Source organism: Cyclopterus lumpus, chromosome 18, assembly GCF_009769545.1.
Source record: "Cyclopterus lumpus isolate fCycLum1 chromosome 18, fCycLum1.pri, whole genome shotgun sequence".
Lineage (NCBI taxonomy): Eukaryota > Metazoa > Chordata > Actinopteri > Perciformes > Cyclopteridae > Cyclopterus > Cyclopterus lumpus.
The window spans coordinates 5,067,338-5,084,460 of record NC_046983.1 but is presented as its reverse complement, the minus strand read 5'-3'; the positions used below and the strand labels follow the sequence as shown (position 1 = coordinate 5,084,460).

The 17,123-nt window shown below is 43.0% G+C and overlaps 1 protein-coding gene across 4 annotated transcripts; it reads right to left on the bottom strand.

Moving 5' to 3' along the window:
- Positions 1–6,620: 6,620 nt before the first annotated feature.
- Positions 6,621–16,401, bottom strand: pik3c3 (phosphatidylinositol 3-kinase, catalytic subunit type 3). 4 transcript variants are annotated; one of them, XM_034557256.1, is made up of 27 exons: positions 16,274–16,365; positions 15,996–16,028; positions 15,288–15,476; positions 15,008–15,151; positions 14,696–14,825; positions 14,453–14,479; positions 13,363–13,449; positions 13,099–13,200; positions 12,931–13,002; positions 12,551–12,655; positions 11,995–12,087; positions 11,700–11,885; positions 11,398–11,528; positions 10,874–10,955; positions 10,605–10,672; positions 10,385–10,490; positions 10,182–10,298; positions 9,916–10,047; positions 9,551–9,679; positions 9,298–9,367; positions 9,073–9,137; positions 8,905–8,989; positions 8,745–8,819; positions 8,487–8,655; positions 7,859–7,949; positions 7,581–7,706; positions 6,621–6,888 (listed from the first exon to the last, which is right to left on the bottom strand). In XM_034557256.1, the coding sequence occupies exons 3-27, from the start codon at positions 15,416–15,418 to the stop codon at positions 6,874–6,876; spliced, it is 2,538 nt and encodes an 845-aa protein (XP_034413147.1). In that variant the 5' UTR covers positions 15,419–15,476; positions 15,996–16,028; positions 16,274–16,365; the 3' UTR covers positions 6,621–6,873. The 4 variants fall into 4 exon arrangements, with proteins under 4 accessions (XP_034413147.1, XP_034413145.1, XP_034413148.1 ...); XM_034557254.1 differs by having other exon boundaries at positions 15,996–16,401; XM_034557257.1 differs by lacking the exon at positions 15,996–16,028 and having other exon boundaries at positions 16,274–16,390.
- Between the last annotated feature and the right edge of the window lie 722 nt (positions 16,402–17,123).

The window sequence follows — 17,123 nt, the reverse complement described above, 5'->3', positions numbered from 1 at the left end:
CATGACATGTATCCGCTTTATTTATTTAGTTATGTAGCTGTGAGAGATCTCAACAACTGTTAGATGGATTAGCATGAAATCCCTGAGACATCCATTAATCCCTTTTTAGGATTAGTTGTAATAACTTGTAACTTCTTACCACCATCACATCAACATTTGTATTTGTTTAATACTTTGCTTTTGCAGGTAGTTTGGCCATAAATAATTACATTTCCACTAGCCCAAGCTGTATTATTTTAATCATAATCATGCAACAAAGACATAATTTGCCTCAACATATACTAACTTTAGAGAAGGAAAACATAACAAACCTCATTTCAGTTATTTCTGTGCTGTAAAAAAAAAATAGACGTAGAATTTGGTTGAAAAGATTATAATTACAAACTTGAATATATTTCTCCATATTCTATCTATTATATAACAATCAATGTCAAAAGGGTAATATTCAAAATAGTCACATTTTTAAGTAAGAACAGAAATGGTTCAAGTAAACGGGGACAGTAAAACCTTAATTGAAGAAAGAAAAAAAAGCACATCACAAAATCATATTTAAATCATGACGCGAGTTAACGTCCAGCCTGTAACCGTCTCTCAAACTTCTCGTCGTCATCCTAAGTAGATTACGGTCTTTCAGCTCTCTTAACAAAATCACCGGCCTTCAATTGAATCCTTATCTCTCCACCCCTTCCACCCCGCAGTCGATCACTCTCCCCCTGCAGCTCACTGCGTCTCCTCAGCGTGTCTCTCCGCGTTGTCCTGCTTCGAGGAGAAAAAAAAAAAAAAAAAAAGGAGTCTCTTTCCCTTCCAGCACTTCCAGGCTGTTTCACAATCTCACCAGAGGTCAAGAGGTTGCCATGGAGACACCAGGCGCAACCGCGGTGGGATGGGGCTTGTGTGTCGTCGTCGCCCAGCTGATCACTGGTGAGCACTGAAGTTAATGTCGCAGTTGAGGTGTTTTTAAAAAATGAATAAATCCAAATTATTTGGCTCCTCTGTCGCCGCTTGCAAGTGTTAACAAAGTTGTGACAATCTGACTTACCGGGTGCTATTTCGGTGTGTGTGTTTCGTGTGACCCTCCCAGGGTCGACTGGATCAGTCTGCTACACTGCTGTGGAATCACTGGACTTAGGATGCCTCCTGCGGTGGGATTGTCCCAGTGCTAGTCCTAATACCACCTATACCGTGCAGACAAAGACACAGGGGTAAGTCCTCCTCTGTGTGTGTGTGTGTGTGTCTGTGTGTGTGTGTGTGTGTCTGTGTGCGTGAGACAAATCCTGTTGGTTCATACGTTTTCATGTCGTTGCTACAAATTGCAAAAACTTTGCAGACACAAAACTCTACAGTACAACCACATTTTTTTCCCTGAAATGTTTTTGTATTTATTTATTTTTGCATTTTCAACAAAACAGAAAACACAACAAATGTTTTTGTATTTAAGGTTTCATTGCAACATACAATTTATTTTCCATACACATATGGTTATAGTTTATACTGGTATGTGTATTTATTTATATTTATATTATTCTAGTGAGAATAGTAGATGCTCATGATATATAATATGTATATAATCTAGTTTTTTAAAGGTACATATCTATAATAAGTACTTCTACTGTTGTGACAGTACTACAGTTTCTCTGTGTGGGATCAAAAACAGTACATTTTATTTGTATGGTTGATCATTAAATGTGTATTTAGTGCTGATTATAATAAATGTGCAATCTTTGTACATTTTAAATGGAATCAATGAAGAATAGTTGAAAATACATCATAATTACAGCTATAACGTTCATGTGAATCGTACATTGATCTTTGCTGAATGCTTTATATTGCTCAGACATGTGCATGTGGAAGCGAAAGCCTGTGATTGGAGGATAGTATATTTCAGTTTATTTTTGAATACACATACTTTTCCATATGACTGTGTACTCCTGTGTGTATCTTGTGTACTCTTGTTGGAGGGACCCCTGGTCCATATCTGACTGTGTACTCGTGTGTGTATCTTGTGTACTCTTGTTGCAGGGACCCCTGGCAGGACGTACCGTGGTGCGTTTGGGTGTCGTCCCACAGTTGTGACGTCTCGCATGCCTTCTCAAACTTTGAGCTGTACAACATGGTTCGCCTGGGCGTCCACCTCAGCCCCATCTCCATCGTCTGGATGAAGCCACGCAAGTTCGACTACAGCGACTTCAGTCAGTGAGAGTCTGCAGTTCCTGCATTACAACCGTTTTTAACAACCTGTGTGCAGAGAGCCTGCAGGTCACTTTCTTTATGTTAATTATGAAAACGAACAGCCTCCCTTTCCTCTTCCAGCCTTCAGTCCTCCATCTGTCTCGGCCTCTTTGAAAGACGACCAGCTTCTGGTGAAGGTGCAGTTCCCCTGTGCGGCCAACAGGAGGTGCTCTCTGGGGAGGTGTTGTCCCCTCTCTGAACTGATTGACCCCTGGACCACAGTTACTGTCTACAACCAGCTCAATCAATCCGAGTACCAGGTCCGACATTAAGTTGATTTTCATATTTACAAAACCAACAACCTGCATATCTAGTTGAAAGTTAGAAGTCTCATTGAGTAAACAAACGCTGCTCCAGTAAAACTGTAAAAAAATATTTTCATCCAGATTGAAACGTTGAACCCACTGTAAAATCCTGCATATTTGTATACGCCTGCAATGGTATGCTGAGTAAATTAATCTGAACCATTCCTGAAGGGGAATTTAAAACTAGAAAGCACTGATTTTGCCATTTTAAATCACCTTGTCGTTTATTCAAAACGTCAAGTTTTGTGTATGATCCTTAAGGCAAAAAAAAAATGACGAGGCGATGAAACGCAAAGGTGCCTCTAAATAAGCCAAGTGCCGGTGAATCGCTTCTCCATTTTGAATGTTGAGAAGCCGAGTGCTCTGTGATCCTGCAGAGCCGTACGGTTTGGACCCAGGAGTTGGTGTCCCGTGTGGACTTCTCTGGTTTGGCTCCAGGTCAGAACTACTGCGCCGTGGCCAACTTCTCCTTCCCGACCTTCTCCATGGCGGCTTCCCCGAAATCTGCCCCCCAGTGTGTCCAGACCGTTTCCAAATCAGGTGACCGATCCCATTTTAACTTTCGAAGCTTTGAGGCCGTTAAATCCTCCAGATCATGACCTTTAGCATCCAGCTGGAGCACAAATTAACCTGTACTGTGGTTTTGTTTTGTTCCACCTGTACAGTGTTATGTTCCACCTGTGCTGTGTCTTGTTCCACCTGTACTGTGTCTTGATCCACCTGTACTGTGTTTTGTTCCACCTGTAATGTCTTGTTCCACCTGTGCTGTGTTTTGTTCCACCTGTACTGTGTTTTGTTCCACCTGTACTATGTTTTGTTCCACCTGTACTGTGTCTTGTTCCACCTGTGCTGCGTTTTGTTCCACCTGTACTGTGTCTTGTTCCACCTGTACTATGTATTGTTCCACCTGTAATGTTTTGTTCCACCTGTACTGTGTTTTGTTCCACCTGTAATGTCTTGTTCCACCTGTACTGTGTCTTGATCCACCTGTACTGTGTTTTGTTCCACCTGTAATGTCTTGTTCCACCTGTGCTGTGTTTTGTTCCACCTGTACTGTGTTTTGTTCCACCTGTACTATGTTTTGTTCCACCTGTACTGTGTCTTGTTCCACCTGTGCTGCGTTTTGTTCCACCTGTACTGTGTCTTGTTCCACCTGTACTATGTATTGTTCCACCTGTAATGTTTTGTTCCACCTGTACTGTGTTTTGTTCCACCTGTAATGTCTTGTTCCACCTGTGCTGTGTTTTGTTCCACCTGTACTGTGTCTTGTTCCACCTGTACTATGTATTGTTCCACCTGTAATGTTTTGTTCCACCTGTACTGTGTTTTGTTCCACCTGTACTATGTTTTGTTCCACCTGTACTATGTTTTGTTCCACCTGTAATGTGTTTTGTTCGACCTGTACTGTGTTTTGTTCCACCTGTACTGTGTCTTGTTCCACCTGTACTATGTATTGTTCCACCTGTACTGTGTTTTGTTCCACCTGTACTATGTTTTGTTCCACCTGTAATGTGTTTTGTTCCACCTGTACATTGTTTTGTTCCACCTGTGCTGTGTTTTTTTCCACCTGTACTATGTTTTGTTCCACCTGTACTATGTTTTGTTCCACCTGTACTATGTTTTGTTCCACCTGTACTATGTTTTGTTCCACCTGTAATGTGTTTTGTTCGACCTGTACTGTGTCTTGTTCCACCTGTACTGTGTCTTGTTCCACCTGTACTGTGTTTTGTTCCACCTGTACTGTGTCTTGTTCCACCTATACAGTGTTTTGTTCCACCTGTACTGTGTTTTGTTCCACCTGTAATGTCTTGTTCCACCTATACAGTGTTTTGTTCCACCTGTACTGTGTCTTGTTCCACCTGTACTGTGTTTTGTTCCACCTGTACTATGTTTTCTCAGGTCTGCTGCCCGCGTTGCTTCTGGGAATCGGGCTCACCTCTCTGCTGCTTTCTCCACTCCTCACTGTGTTTCTGAGTCGACCGAGAGAAACGCCGCCGACGGAGGAAAATCAACCCAAGCTTCCGGTTTTGTTTTATTTTGTCTCGGAAATTCATTGTTTCAAAATCAACTGCCCAATACGACAGATGTGTCATCTTCGTTTTCTATCTCCTCTCATCGAGGCGTTTGTTCAGGATCCAGTATCTGTGCTCCCCGTTGCCTCAGTGCCCATCGACCCTTGTGACATCCACCTGGAATTTGCCGACGACCGAATCTCCATAGAATCCCCCTCTAACCAAAACCAGACCTCGACACACACCGGTGATCCTCTCCATCAAGACTACTGGGACACCGGAGGGATGAAGCTGGAGCAAGGCCCCAACCCTGGTATCAGCATCCCACTTCTGTGCCGATGAGACATTTGGGACAAATGGAGATTGACAGAGTAAAAGATTGCCGAGAGACAAATTACCGTGAGTGTTGCTCTATACGGGTTAATGACAATTAAGCGGCCCGAATATTTTTTGGGGGTGTTGAAAAGGGGGGACAGTTGAATTGGTTCCTGGAACATATTCTGATGCCTCTTGGACGCCTCTTGGCTGGAAGAAGGTCATATCCCATCTGGCCTGGGAGTTGATGGATCTCTGAAGATTCTGGTCCATACTTGACCTCCGACATTCATGCCTTATGGACCTTGAATGGTCGTCCAATACTAGCGAGATGAAAGGTCATGACCCCAATCTGGAGAGCCACCAGATGACCTCTAACGTGTAATTCTGTTTAGTGGTGGTTTTATAAGCACATTCTTCTGACCGCTTTGTTCGATACGAGTCGACTGAGTGAGAATCGCCAATGAAGCAGAAATAGTTTATTGTAGTTTACGTGTTTCCAAAAGGAGCTGTTTTTTTTTCTTCTGTGCATGTACAACTGATTCAGTGAAAAATCTAAATCTGGTTGCGGTTCTTCCCGCTTTGTGTGCCGAGGTCCAGTAACTCTCAATCGGCTCGTCCAAACCATGAGCTTCATAAACAAGAACGTCTGACTTGCGCATGCCCCCCCACCCCCACCCCCCCAAGGTGATAACGGAGGACAGTTTTTTCTATCATTCATTGGTCTGACTCAGTTGCCCCATTGGCGCTCCGCTGCCTCTTACCCGTGACCGACTCCTCATCCGGCCTCCTGCGTGAAATCAAGAAACATCTTGAAATCTCGCTCTTCAGCCTTCTGTTTTGCTGGTGTTGCATTCTTTCCGCAACATTGGGGAGCATTTGGGATTTTGGCCATCCAAGCATTGTTTGTTTCCCCCTCTCTACCTTTTCCAGAGTCCACAGAGACCTTGGGGGTTATCCAAAGCTCCGTGTAAGAGCCAGTGTGCATGGCTTTTATTAATAAGCTTAGAGCTTCTTTTGCTTGGAGCGATTAATGTATGAAGCAAGAAGCTGGCAATGGCAAATGAGCACCTGACTACACAACAGTGGAACATGGTCAACCCTTTTTTTCCTTTTAATTTTTGCTATTTATATCAATTTCTATGAAAATATCCACTAAAGTGGATTTAATTCAGCTTGTGTGTGTTCTGATGTCACTTTGTTAGGCTTGTTTCTAGTCATATTATAATTTCAGATCATTTTTGCACTTGAAATTGACCTTTTACATTGGTGATATGAGCAGTAGGTTTAAACCAACACTCACTACTAGCTTTACAGCTGATACGTCATGTATGAGTATCAAAAATAATGTTAAAATTGTTATCGGACTACTTCTAAGTAAAATAAATGAAGTAAAGCTCTAAATTGTGTCCTTGTTTTATTGAGCTTAAGGTTTTACTGAGTTTCTTTTAAAGTTAATCTGTGGCAGCTAATAACACACAAAGAGTTATTTCACACATGTCAGAATAGAAGATATTTTAGGAAATGTAATGTGCTTAAATCAACGCGCTCCTTTCCATGTCTGGCAGGAAATGCTTAGTCACTCGCTGACTCACCGACCCTCTGGGGGTTCGATGTTTCTACCCCCAGCGTCGACGGTGTGACCGTCCACAGATGGTCAGCAATGCTCAATTAAGAAGCGCGCTGCGCGCCATGAACGCTGCTTAGCAGCACGGTTTTGGGCTTAAAAAATAAAAAATACAAACAAATGGCCGGTGCGTTGACTTGTATCAACAGTCTTTTTATTTGGCCATACACTTCATTCATTCATTTAATAATTAATATACATCGTATATACATAAGCAAACAAAGACGCCGTGTCCTCGTTCAACCATCTTGCAGGAAAGGTTGGCAGTGCAATCTTGGCCTTTTTAACAGTGTCATTGGGTTTCTTTCTTTTTTTCACACACACACACGGCGTCAGTCGAGTCGAAGCCACACCATCGGCTGCAAATGGTTCGATGCGGTTCGGCTCATCTGCGCCAGTACTGAATAGTGATGGGGACAAAGTTTTTTTTAGATTATTTTTACGCATGCAATTATTTTTAAATAATTAAATGACACTGGCATCAGGTTTATCCGTTGCAGATGATCCATCAAAGAAGCCTGAAACACATTTCACATTTAGACCCACAAAGAGAAACAACGTTCGGTGGCTTGAGACCAATTTGACAACACATGCGCAGTATTTAGAAAAGAAACGCTGCAAATACAGTGAGACGGCTGGGACACGTTTTGCTGCCAGGGAGAAGAAAAAAAAAAAAGGTATAATTTGGCATATTTTCACCACTTGCGTTCAGCCGACTTCAACAACGTAAATCGGGCACAATCCTGTGCATCACTTTATAGTGTCCCCCTGGAAACGGTGTCTGTTGTGCTTCACTTTATAGTGTCCCCCTGGAAACGGTGTCCGTTGTGCTTCACTTTATAGTGTCCCCCTGGAAACGGTGTCCGTTGTGCTTCACTTTATAGTGTCCCCCTGGAAACGGTGTCCGTTGTGCTTCTTGCAGCAGTTTCTATATTTGGTTGGATTCTCTATTTGCAGCTGTGTTTTCTTAGCGCTGTGCATGTGTTGTCAAATGTAGTCGTTTAGTCATTTGTGCATGTATTAAAAACGAAGAAGAAATACATAGAAATAATTCTCTTTAAGTATACCGTGTGTGTGTTTGTGTAAACATACCTGAGCAAACTTGTGTATCTGCTCGACCACAGCAGCAAACAGAGCGCCCACGCTCTCATCAATCAGACTCTGCATGTAATGGACGGCCTCCTCGTCCGACAGGTCCAATCTGAACTTGTCCTGCACCTGAGGGTCCATTTCAAAACATTCAAGATATACCAGTGGAATTACTTGGCTCTGCTAAATGACCCCCCCCCCCCATCAATCTGGTGTGACACCTAAAACGCCACTCAAAGTATTTCTTGCATTTCTTCTTGTCCAGCGTCAACAAAACGTACCTTCTTGACGGTCTTGTCGGGCTCCAAGGCGATATCAGGAATATTGGCATCCACCATGAGAGAGAACAGATTCAGGATCAGGTTGGAGTATCTGGGGGAGTGGGGAGAAAGGAGGGAAGAAGCACAATTATACTTTAATGGTTCAACTTTAATGGTAATTTACTATAAAACCTGTGTTGCACATACAAGGAATTTGACCAACAGTGTTTTTCTGAGGGGGGAGGGTGGGTGGTCGGTTGGGACGCCATTATCAGCTGTAACCGGTGGGGCACGCTCACATGCACTAAAACCACGCGCAGCCGGCCTCGCTATGACAACACAGACAGCGGGACTTCATTCTGGTACACTTTACTCCTCTATATCTTTACATAGGTAATAGTTGTTTGCTGCTATATTAATGCTCCAAATGCTGAATATTTATCCTTTAAACCAAAAGGCTGAAATCAAACTAAAAACTGGTCTAAAAATCAGGTGGAAACACATAATTCATCACAGCACGTATGTGGTGGAAGTTTTTAGAATCCCACAACTTAAACCAACAAGAAACCTTTTTTTAAAGGTTAAAAACACGACTGTCCTCTCCAAATCATTTCCATTTTCTTGTGTATAAATGTGTCCGGCCTCTTACCTCCTGAGGTGCAGGAAGGCGGTGTAGCACTGCTTCCTGAACTCCTGGTACTGCTCGCTCTGCATGCCTCCCATCCCCTCCACCATCTCTTTGCTCAGCTTCATAGGCGGGGGCAGCGGTTTGGGGTCTCGACCCAGGATGTAGCCGAAGTCGATGTGGAAGAGCTTCCCTGAATGAAGGGAGGAGGTAATATTCTAAAGCTGCTCCATGAAAGTAGGAGAATAATAAAAACCAGCATCTACAAGCCGTTTGCCTCACCGGTCTTTGTCAGTAGCAGGTTGTCCAAGTGTCTGTCTCCCACTCCGAGGATGTATGTTATGACACAGTAACCAGCTGGAAGGGTGCAGTGAGAGAGGGGGTTAGACTGTCTTCTGCAGGTAGAGCATACCATTAGATTCAATATTTAAATCGGACTCACCGCAGCTCTTGACGTAGGTGTCCATCACCTCCGAGCTGATGCCGTAGGGTCCCTTTTCACTCGGCGCATGCTTCCTAAAGAAGCTCTGTCGAAACAAACAACGTGAATAAACTGGACAGATGACGTCGTTGGTCATTTTATCCGGATTGTTTCTACACCTCTGCTCACCTGGATGTTGCCTTCAGTAGCCAGGACTTCAGCAACAGGAACCGACTGAACAAATTGCATAAAACCTGGAGTAAGAATATAATTACTTTTAGATACAACAGTAATAAAAGAGATTTGATGTTTTTAACCAAATATTTCGCAAATTAACTTGTTATTGCTGTATTTATTGTGTTGCTATGGGAGCCACTTGTCTACCAAATGGAGTGATGAGTAACGACTTCTCACCGTGCTTGGTGCTGGTGGCCAATACTTTGTAAGGCGTCAACTTCAGGTCTAAATTCTCTTTCCTCAACAGCTAGAAACCCCCAAAAAACAAAACAAATATATATATTTTACAACATTACACGAAAAGCTCTGCCAATTAAGAAAGAAAGAAACCCCGAAGGGATAAATCAATACAAGTGGCTGGTGGTGGAATCAAATCAAACTAGAACCACCACCGATTCCCATTCGTAAACCAGTTTACGAGTGATCTTACTTTGTCCATGAGCGAGATGATCTGAAGGATGAGCTGATCCTGCCTCAGATCGTCTCCATGTTTGAAAATAACTGGGTACATGGCTCCATCCTCAGCCTTGAAGATGAGCTTCGCTGGCATCAGAGCGCTCTGACACACACACACACACACACACACACACACACACACACACACACACACACACACACACACACACACACACACACACACACACACACACACACACACACACACACACACACACACACACACACACACACACACACACACACGAACAATTTGTTGCACAGATACTCGTTCAAAACTCGACAAAGCCGAACAGATGATAAAGGGACTTGTGAGGATGAAAGTTGCTCTTGCTGTACCTTGAAGAGTGTGGCGGTCTCGGGGACGATGCCTCTGATCCTGATCTGAGGCTCCAGAGGAAGAGGAATGGGCTCGATCTCTGAAAGGTTCACCTTCTCGTTGTCAGCCAGCAGAGCCTGTAGCCGCTCCGTCTGCGCACACACACACACACACACACACACACACACGGGGACGCTGCCGTTAACACAACTCGTAAAACTCGGGAGAAACTCTATTGTAAAAGGTTTGACAGGCATTTGCATTGCGTGGGTATTCCCGTTGTTACCTTCTTCTTGCGATTTCCGCTCTCCCTTTGCACGGCTTTCATCAGCTGCACCAGTCTGTCGACGAACGTCTGCTGGGAAGCCAACAGCGACCGCATCACCCTCACGCTCTTATCACCCTGGAGAGAAAAGGGAAGTGAGAATGATAAAGAATAATACAATAATTGTTACACCTACGCACAGTATTATTTCCTTAGTTCCTGACCTTGAGTAGAGCCTGACTGAACCTCCTCATGACGTTCAGGTACATCTCGTGAGTCTTAGGATCTCTCTGCTGGGTGTCCTGATCCTCACACTCCACAATCACATACCTGAAGAAGAACACACACACACACACACACACACACACACACACACACACACGAATGTAAACACAAGGACATTTTTTGAAATAATAAACAACGCTGGTTTGAACTGCTACTCACCAATACAAATAGTTGGCAAGTGTGGAGTTCTTGCAGGCACGGGAGATGAGAAATGTGCACAAGTCTTGCTACAAAGACACAGACACAAGAAGACGTCAACGCCAGGCTGAATCTAATATATTAGTAGGTTGTTTTTAGGCTGCGTCTGCTCTGGAACCAGAATGCATTGGACGTTGCTGGCACAACGCTGTGTTTCTGACTCCCTGTTGCTTTAAAGACTGGTGGTTGTCCATGTGGGGACAGTCAGGTCAACATTTTGACTTACTTACCTCTGAACTCTCGCTTTCTGAAACTTCCTTGCCTTTCTGCGTGGCAGTGGCAGCTCCAGATGTGCCAGACGGGTTCTGGGAACTACAGAAAGTGTGAAAAGAAACCATCAACAGTCTAGTCAAGTTTTATTTTATTTCATTTTAAAAAGGGCACTTTTACACAAACTGATGAGATGGCGTGTGTGTTCAGTAACGACCGTCAGTACCTCCAGATTCTGGCCAGAGCGCCACAGAGTCACGCCAGTAAAATCATAATACCTTAAGGCTTCTGAAAAGAAAATAATTAAATTCTGCAATGTCGAAACTACTCTCCCAACCAGTGAGAATATATCTGGGGTAAATTTAGATCTAGGCCGTGAAAACAGGAAAAGAAAAAAATCCCGTGGGGGGGGGGGTTTGCTTCTCAGTGTAATTTGTTACACAACAACAGAACCTCCACACGTGTCTTGCTTCTGTCAAAGCTGCCGACTGATTTATGATCCACAGACGGAGTAGCTGATATTACGTTTCATCCAAGTACTGACCTGTCCAGTGTCGAGTCATCTGAAAGTCCCTGGCCGTCCCTCTTGCTACCTGGCTCCAAGCCTCCCTGAATATCATTGAAGTTCTCGTACTTGAGCGCCTGAGTCAGCTGGAGGAGGTACATCAGGAGGTCCTGGAGAACGAGGAGACGGGAATAACGATGCCAAAGAGTTTATTCACAAAGTACTTCACATTCGCAATTCAAAGCTCTGGTTTAAACAAATTCATTAAACACGTGTTCAATTTTAAAAAATGTGGAGGCAATCCATCAATCATAACCGGAGATGGTATACGCTCCTCCTACCTCGTCATCTGCCTGCTGCAGGCGTTCCACAGCGTAGCGTCTGACAGTCGGGTTGGTGAACTGGGAGGACAGCAGCTCCAGGGAGTCCTCCACATCCATCGGCCTCCACTTCCCCAGCAGCTCCAGAGCCTGCTTGGCCTCCTGGGGCAGATCCCAGTTGACACACTTGAGGAATTTTGTGAGGGCCTGTAGCAAGAGGGGGAAGAGGAGGGGGAGGAGGAGGAGGAGGAAGCATTGAACAGGAACTTCAGCAGACTTGGTTATGGTGGAGCGGAATATCAGAAACAGCACCCACCTTCTCCTGCGTGGTGAGGTAGTATCTGAACTTCCACACCAGGTCCTGTTCTTCAGAGCTCAGCTGCTTGGTGGGAGGGTAGCTCACGATGATCTGTTGGTGCACACACACACAAATCAAATGTCAGTGCATTATACAGCGAACATGGTAAAGAATTACCCAGGGATCACAAACGATATGACATCTGGGATCATCTTTTCAAAATAAAGGTCATGGAGGCCCTGAGACGGCTGCATGTGCTTGAATGATCACTAGCGTTATCTGCTTAGGTTAAAATACCTTGATATCCTTCTTTCATCCTGAAAATAAAAAGAGCTTCAACTGAGCATGACACTGAAGAAATGATCGTTGATTTTCTATATTTGTGTACAAGTTACATTCAAAGCATCTGTAAAATGATGCTTTGATTGTGACATCGGCTTTTGAAGAATTCTACATAAATACACTTGCTGACTTTCTGCTGTTAGATTGAATTAGAGGTGGACATATATATATATATATATATATATATATATATATATATATATATATATAAACTAGACCGCTTGTTGCTTACATTCAGCTGGTCACGTGTGGCCGCGTTGGGCTTCAGGTCGTGATCGGACGGCCCACTGCGGAGGCTACGAGCCAGTCTGTGATGCTTGCTCTCAACCAGGTTCTCCTGTAGAAAGACTATTTATTGGAAAATACTGCATATATATATATATATATATATATATATATATATATATATATATATATATATAAATACACTATAATGGAAGCATGCTATAGTATTGTTTTTTTGCACATGAAATTCACATAAATTGTCAATAATTAATTATGTAGTGTTTTGCACATTATCAACAATATCAAAGCCATTGTAAATGCATTCTTTCCACAGTGTAAGTGGGTTTGTGTGTATGTGTGTGTGTGTGTGTGTGTGTGTCCTCTCACCATCCCCATCTGTGGGTCAGGAACTTTGACGATGTCGCAGCTGGTAGGAACAGATGATGCATCGGTTCCATCCTGAGTGGGCACAGAGTGAAATACACCAATCAGCTACGTTACACTTTAAAATACACATCGTTATATGGATTTAAATGTAAAAATAAAATAAAATACCTTTTCCTTTTCATAGTAGACAATACTGTATTCCTTGTCATTTGTTTTGACACGGGGGAACTCCACCATGAGGTACATGAAGTTCGAGCTGCGTTTCTCACTCTGTAGAAACATACATGACATTATGGAGATCGGTCATCCTCTGAATGTCTGTACAAGTTATCCATCAAGTAGCTGTTGAGATATTTCAGTTTGGAGCTAAATGTATTTTTCCTGTCATTTTGTTGCTGTTTTTGAAACGCAGTCCAGCTCAAACACACTCACCTCGTTGATCATCTCGATCTCTCTGAAGGTCAGACGGTCCAGCCAGTCGACCTTCACCATGTGGCCCTGTCGATGGGCTTTCGTCAGCTGGATGGAGAACGAAAGCGAGACAGGAGGAGGAGGAAGAAGAAAGAGGGTCGGGGTAACGAGAAAACGGTTTACCGAAATACTAAATAATAAAAAGGAGGTTGAGGTTTCAGCAGAACTGGTCACAGCATGGCGGCTAATGTGAAAACAGCTCAACCAATCATGCACAAATCCAGTGCCAGCAGCCAATCCAGCACCTCTGGACACACACACACACACACTCAGCAGCCAATCCACTCATCAATCAGCGTGGGTGTCGGGAATGTAAGCACTTATTTGGCCATGAACAGAAAGCCCACAACTCAGCTGGTTAGAATTAGTACTCACTCTTTAAAACAACATATGAACTTGGTAGCGGCCGAGAAAAGAAACGTTGGATATGATTACGTCAACTGCACTCAGGATTAATAAAACAATTGATCTCTTTATTTTATTAATTCAATAATAATAACAAATCCACTCAGATGGCGTTAAAATTAAATGAAATCCCTGTCGCTTTCCACTAAATATTACAAAGAGTTTCAACAAGTTGACAAACACAATTTCTTTTTTGTGTGTGTCCACATAAACATGCACACACACACTTACATAAAATATACTGACGGATGACAACGGCTGGAAAACCTCAAAATGAATGCGTGTGATGCTCTCAAGAATGCAGCCGTACACCTCGACAGACAAGTGTTCACACCAGAATGTGGGTCAAAGTGTATTTGTAAATGCACCGAATGGCTTTATACAACATGCGGGTTTCCCACACAGAACAATGCAAAGTATTCAGGGATTTAACAGATGAAGGAAGTATGTTCACGTTTAAATCATTGATGTAAACTTCCCAGACACAGTCTGGATTGTTCTCATGGGCTATAATCCTCCTTTAAGGAGTGCGTGATACGAGTGATTTGCAAATACATTTGGACCACGGCCTTCTTAACACACGCACACACACACACACACATACACATTCTGCATTGCCAACGCTAACTCCTCCACTTGTACTCACATCACCGAGCACCTCCAGGTCAGGGCCCTGGAACAGATGATGGTATAGACACCACTTTGTATCTGTGGGTTTCTCTCCTTCACCAACGCACACACACAATGTTTCTTGTTCAACCTCCATCAGCATATCTCTTTGCCTTAATATCCCTTTCGGTAATTAAATCACACACACGCACACACACGAAATCCTATCCTCCCCAATCCTTAACCCTGTTCTCCTGTCCACCCACATACGGTATTGTACCTTGGCGAGCCTGCCCATCTGGTCCTCTGTCAGGCTGCTGCTGGTGCGTCCTGGTGTGGTGGTGGGCTCTCCTCCATCCCCCTCCACGCCCGGCCAAACCTTCAGGTCATGCATCCCTTGTCGGAACATACTAGAAGAAAACAGGAAGGGGTGTTTTCCTTTCCACTTATCAGTGTTTTTTTTGTTGTGGTTTTAGCTGTGAGGTGAACTCAAAAGCTGATCGTTCAACCTGGTAGCAAAACACCGAATTGTGCATCATTGTTCTATTGTGTCAGTAACAAACCACAAGTAGCAGTGAGAGTTTAGACTCACCCATATTTGCCAAACAAGGTGACAGTGGTTCCTCCAACGGGAACGGCTCTGCCGGGCCCATAGACGTCCCACACTGTGAGTGCAACCTGGGCACTTTGGGGAAGGTCTGGGTACTTGACTGGCAGCCGCAACCACTCGTTCCAGCTGTAAATAGATACATAAATAGGGCACAATGAGGGAGGTGGTTTTTGGTGGTAACAATATTCTAATAAACATTACAGAGACTTTTTTTGGGGGGGATAACTGCTTCATTTGATGTCACAAAGAGGTGCGTTCTCACTTCCAACGTGTGCTGAAGGCTTTGTACGAGGTGCGAACCGGCAGGGCGAGAGGTTTTCCTTCAGCAAACACCTGACAGGTGACGTAGAGGTCGGAGCAGTTCTCCTGGTAGAGGCCAGAGAACCGCAGCATCGGGTCTTCGAGCAGGCCTTTGTAGCTCTTCTGCTCTCGTTTCCCCTCTAAACTTCCTCTGGAAGAGCAGAGAAAAGAGGATGAGAAGGGTGGTGAGGAAGGAGAGAAACAAAATATCTTGTTGCTGATGTTGTTGTTGTTTTTTTAGGAGCGCTCCAACTAGTTTCCTTGCAAACTTTTTTTTTTCTTGGAAGGTTTTTTGTTATTTTCTGATGATTAATTGTACCGTTTTCAGTACACGGTCAGAATACATCTCCAAACTACTGGAATACACCCTTCTGGGAAGATGAAAAGTGACATTCACTCTGTTTGATTTTCGATAAACAGTCTGTTTAAAACATGGCGTAAAGTCAGAATAAAGCACGCATGTCAATAGACAGTGTCTTTCAAACACACACACACACACACACACACACACACACACACACACACACACACACACACACACACACACACACACACACACACACACACACACACACACACACACACACACACACACACACACACAGCGCATCCTGTTAAGTCACAAGATAGATTAGTAACACTGCTGATTGACGTTAAGTACAAAACTTACATCTTAAGTTGAACGTTGATATCCAGGTCACAACTGTAAACATAGTTGAATTTATCAGTGTCCATGTTCCGACGGAGAGACACTCAACTTGAACCAGAAACCTGACGGCTTCAACATGAAATCCCGGACGGTTTATACGAGACTTTGCGAGCAGTTGTGTTTGCGACAAGGCCTCGGCTCGAAAACTACTCCCCGGAACCCCGTTTTTTAACCGCTGCTCACGCGCACAGTTACCTTATCAGTCGTGGACACGGGTTTAAAAAGATAACTTTGAGTACCTGTGTTCACGGGAAGGACATTATTTTAACGGCTGTCTCACCGGGCATGATTTTGATGTTTTTGATAGCTTACAGTACAACAACAGAGCAGCAGCCAAAATCTACCATTAAGGCCAAAGTAGTCAACTGTAGATGCAGCAGGGTTGATAGGACCGAGCAGCGATTCGTCGTATCGGGGTTCGATTCGTCAAGTCTGATCACACCAAGAAGGGAGTAGAAAGGGGGCGTGGTTTATAGCATGCTATAAAACAACAGTGCACCCAAGAGTGTAAAAGTTGACAAAGCATTTATTTTGAGAGTATAATTATTAGGCTCTATATATTATATAAACACGTCTTATTTCCTCTATTTAAAAAAAACAAACTTATTTTCTTTATTGTTGTTATTTTTATTGTTTTCATTATTATTATCGTTTCAGTTCATGATATAGAATTTGTTGCAGTAATTATGATTATGATCTTTCGTTAAAGATTTTCTTTCACCCTTGAAAGTATATTTGTTGTATTAAAAGTCAATATTGGAATGGAGCATACACAATTATGCACTTTTTAAAAATGTTCCCAGTGAATATAATAATAATAATAATAATAATAATAATAATAATAATAATAATAATAATAATTCATCCTTAATTAATCTCACAGTGGGGAAATTCTTCTCAGTTAAATGATAATAACATGTCGAAGTTTAGAAGCATCTTTACTTTGCAATATCCATATTCCTTTTGTCAAAATGTTTATTTTTCTAGATAATTGATTAACAACTTAAAATCAATTGTTTGAAAGCAATACCTTCTCTATGTACTATATTGTTTATAAGTATTTTGGTGATAAAAGTAAATTAACATGCA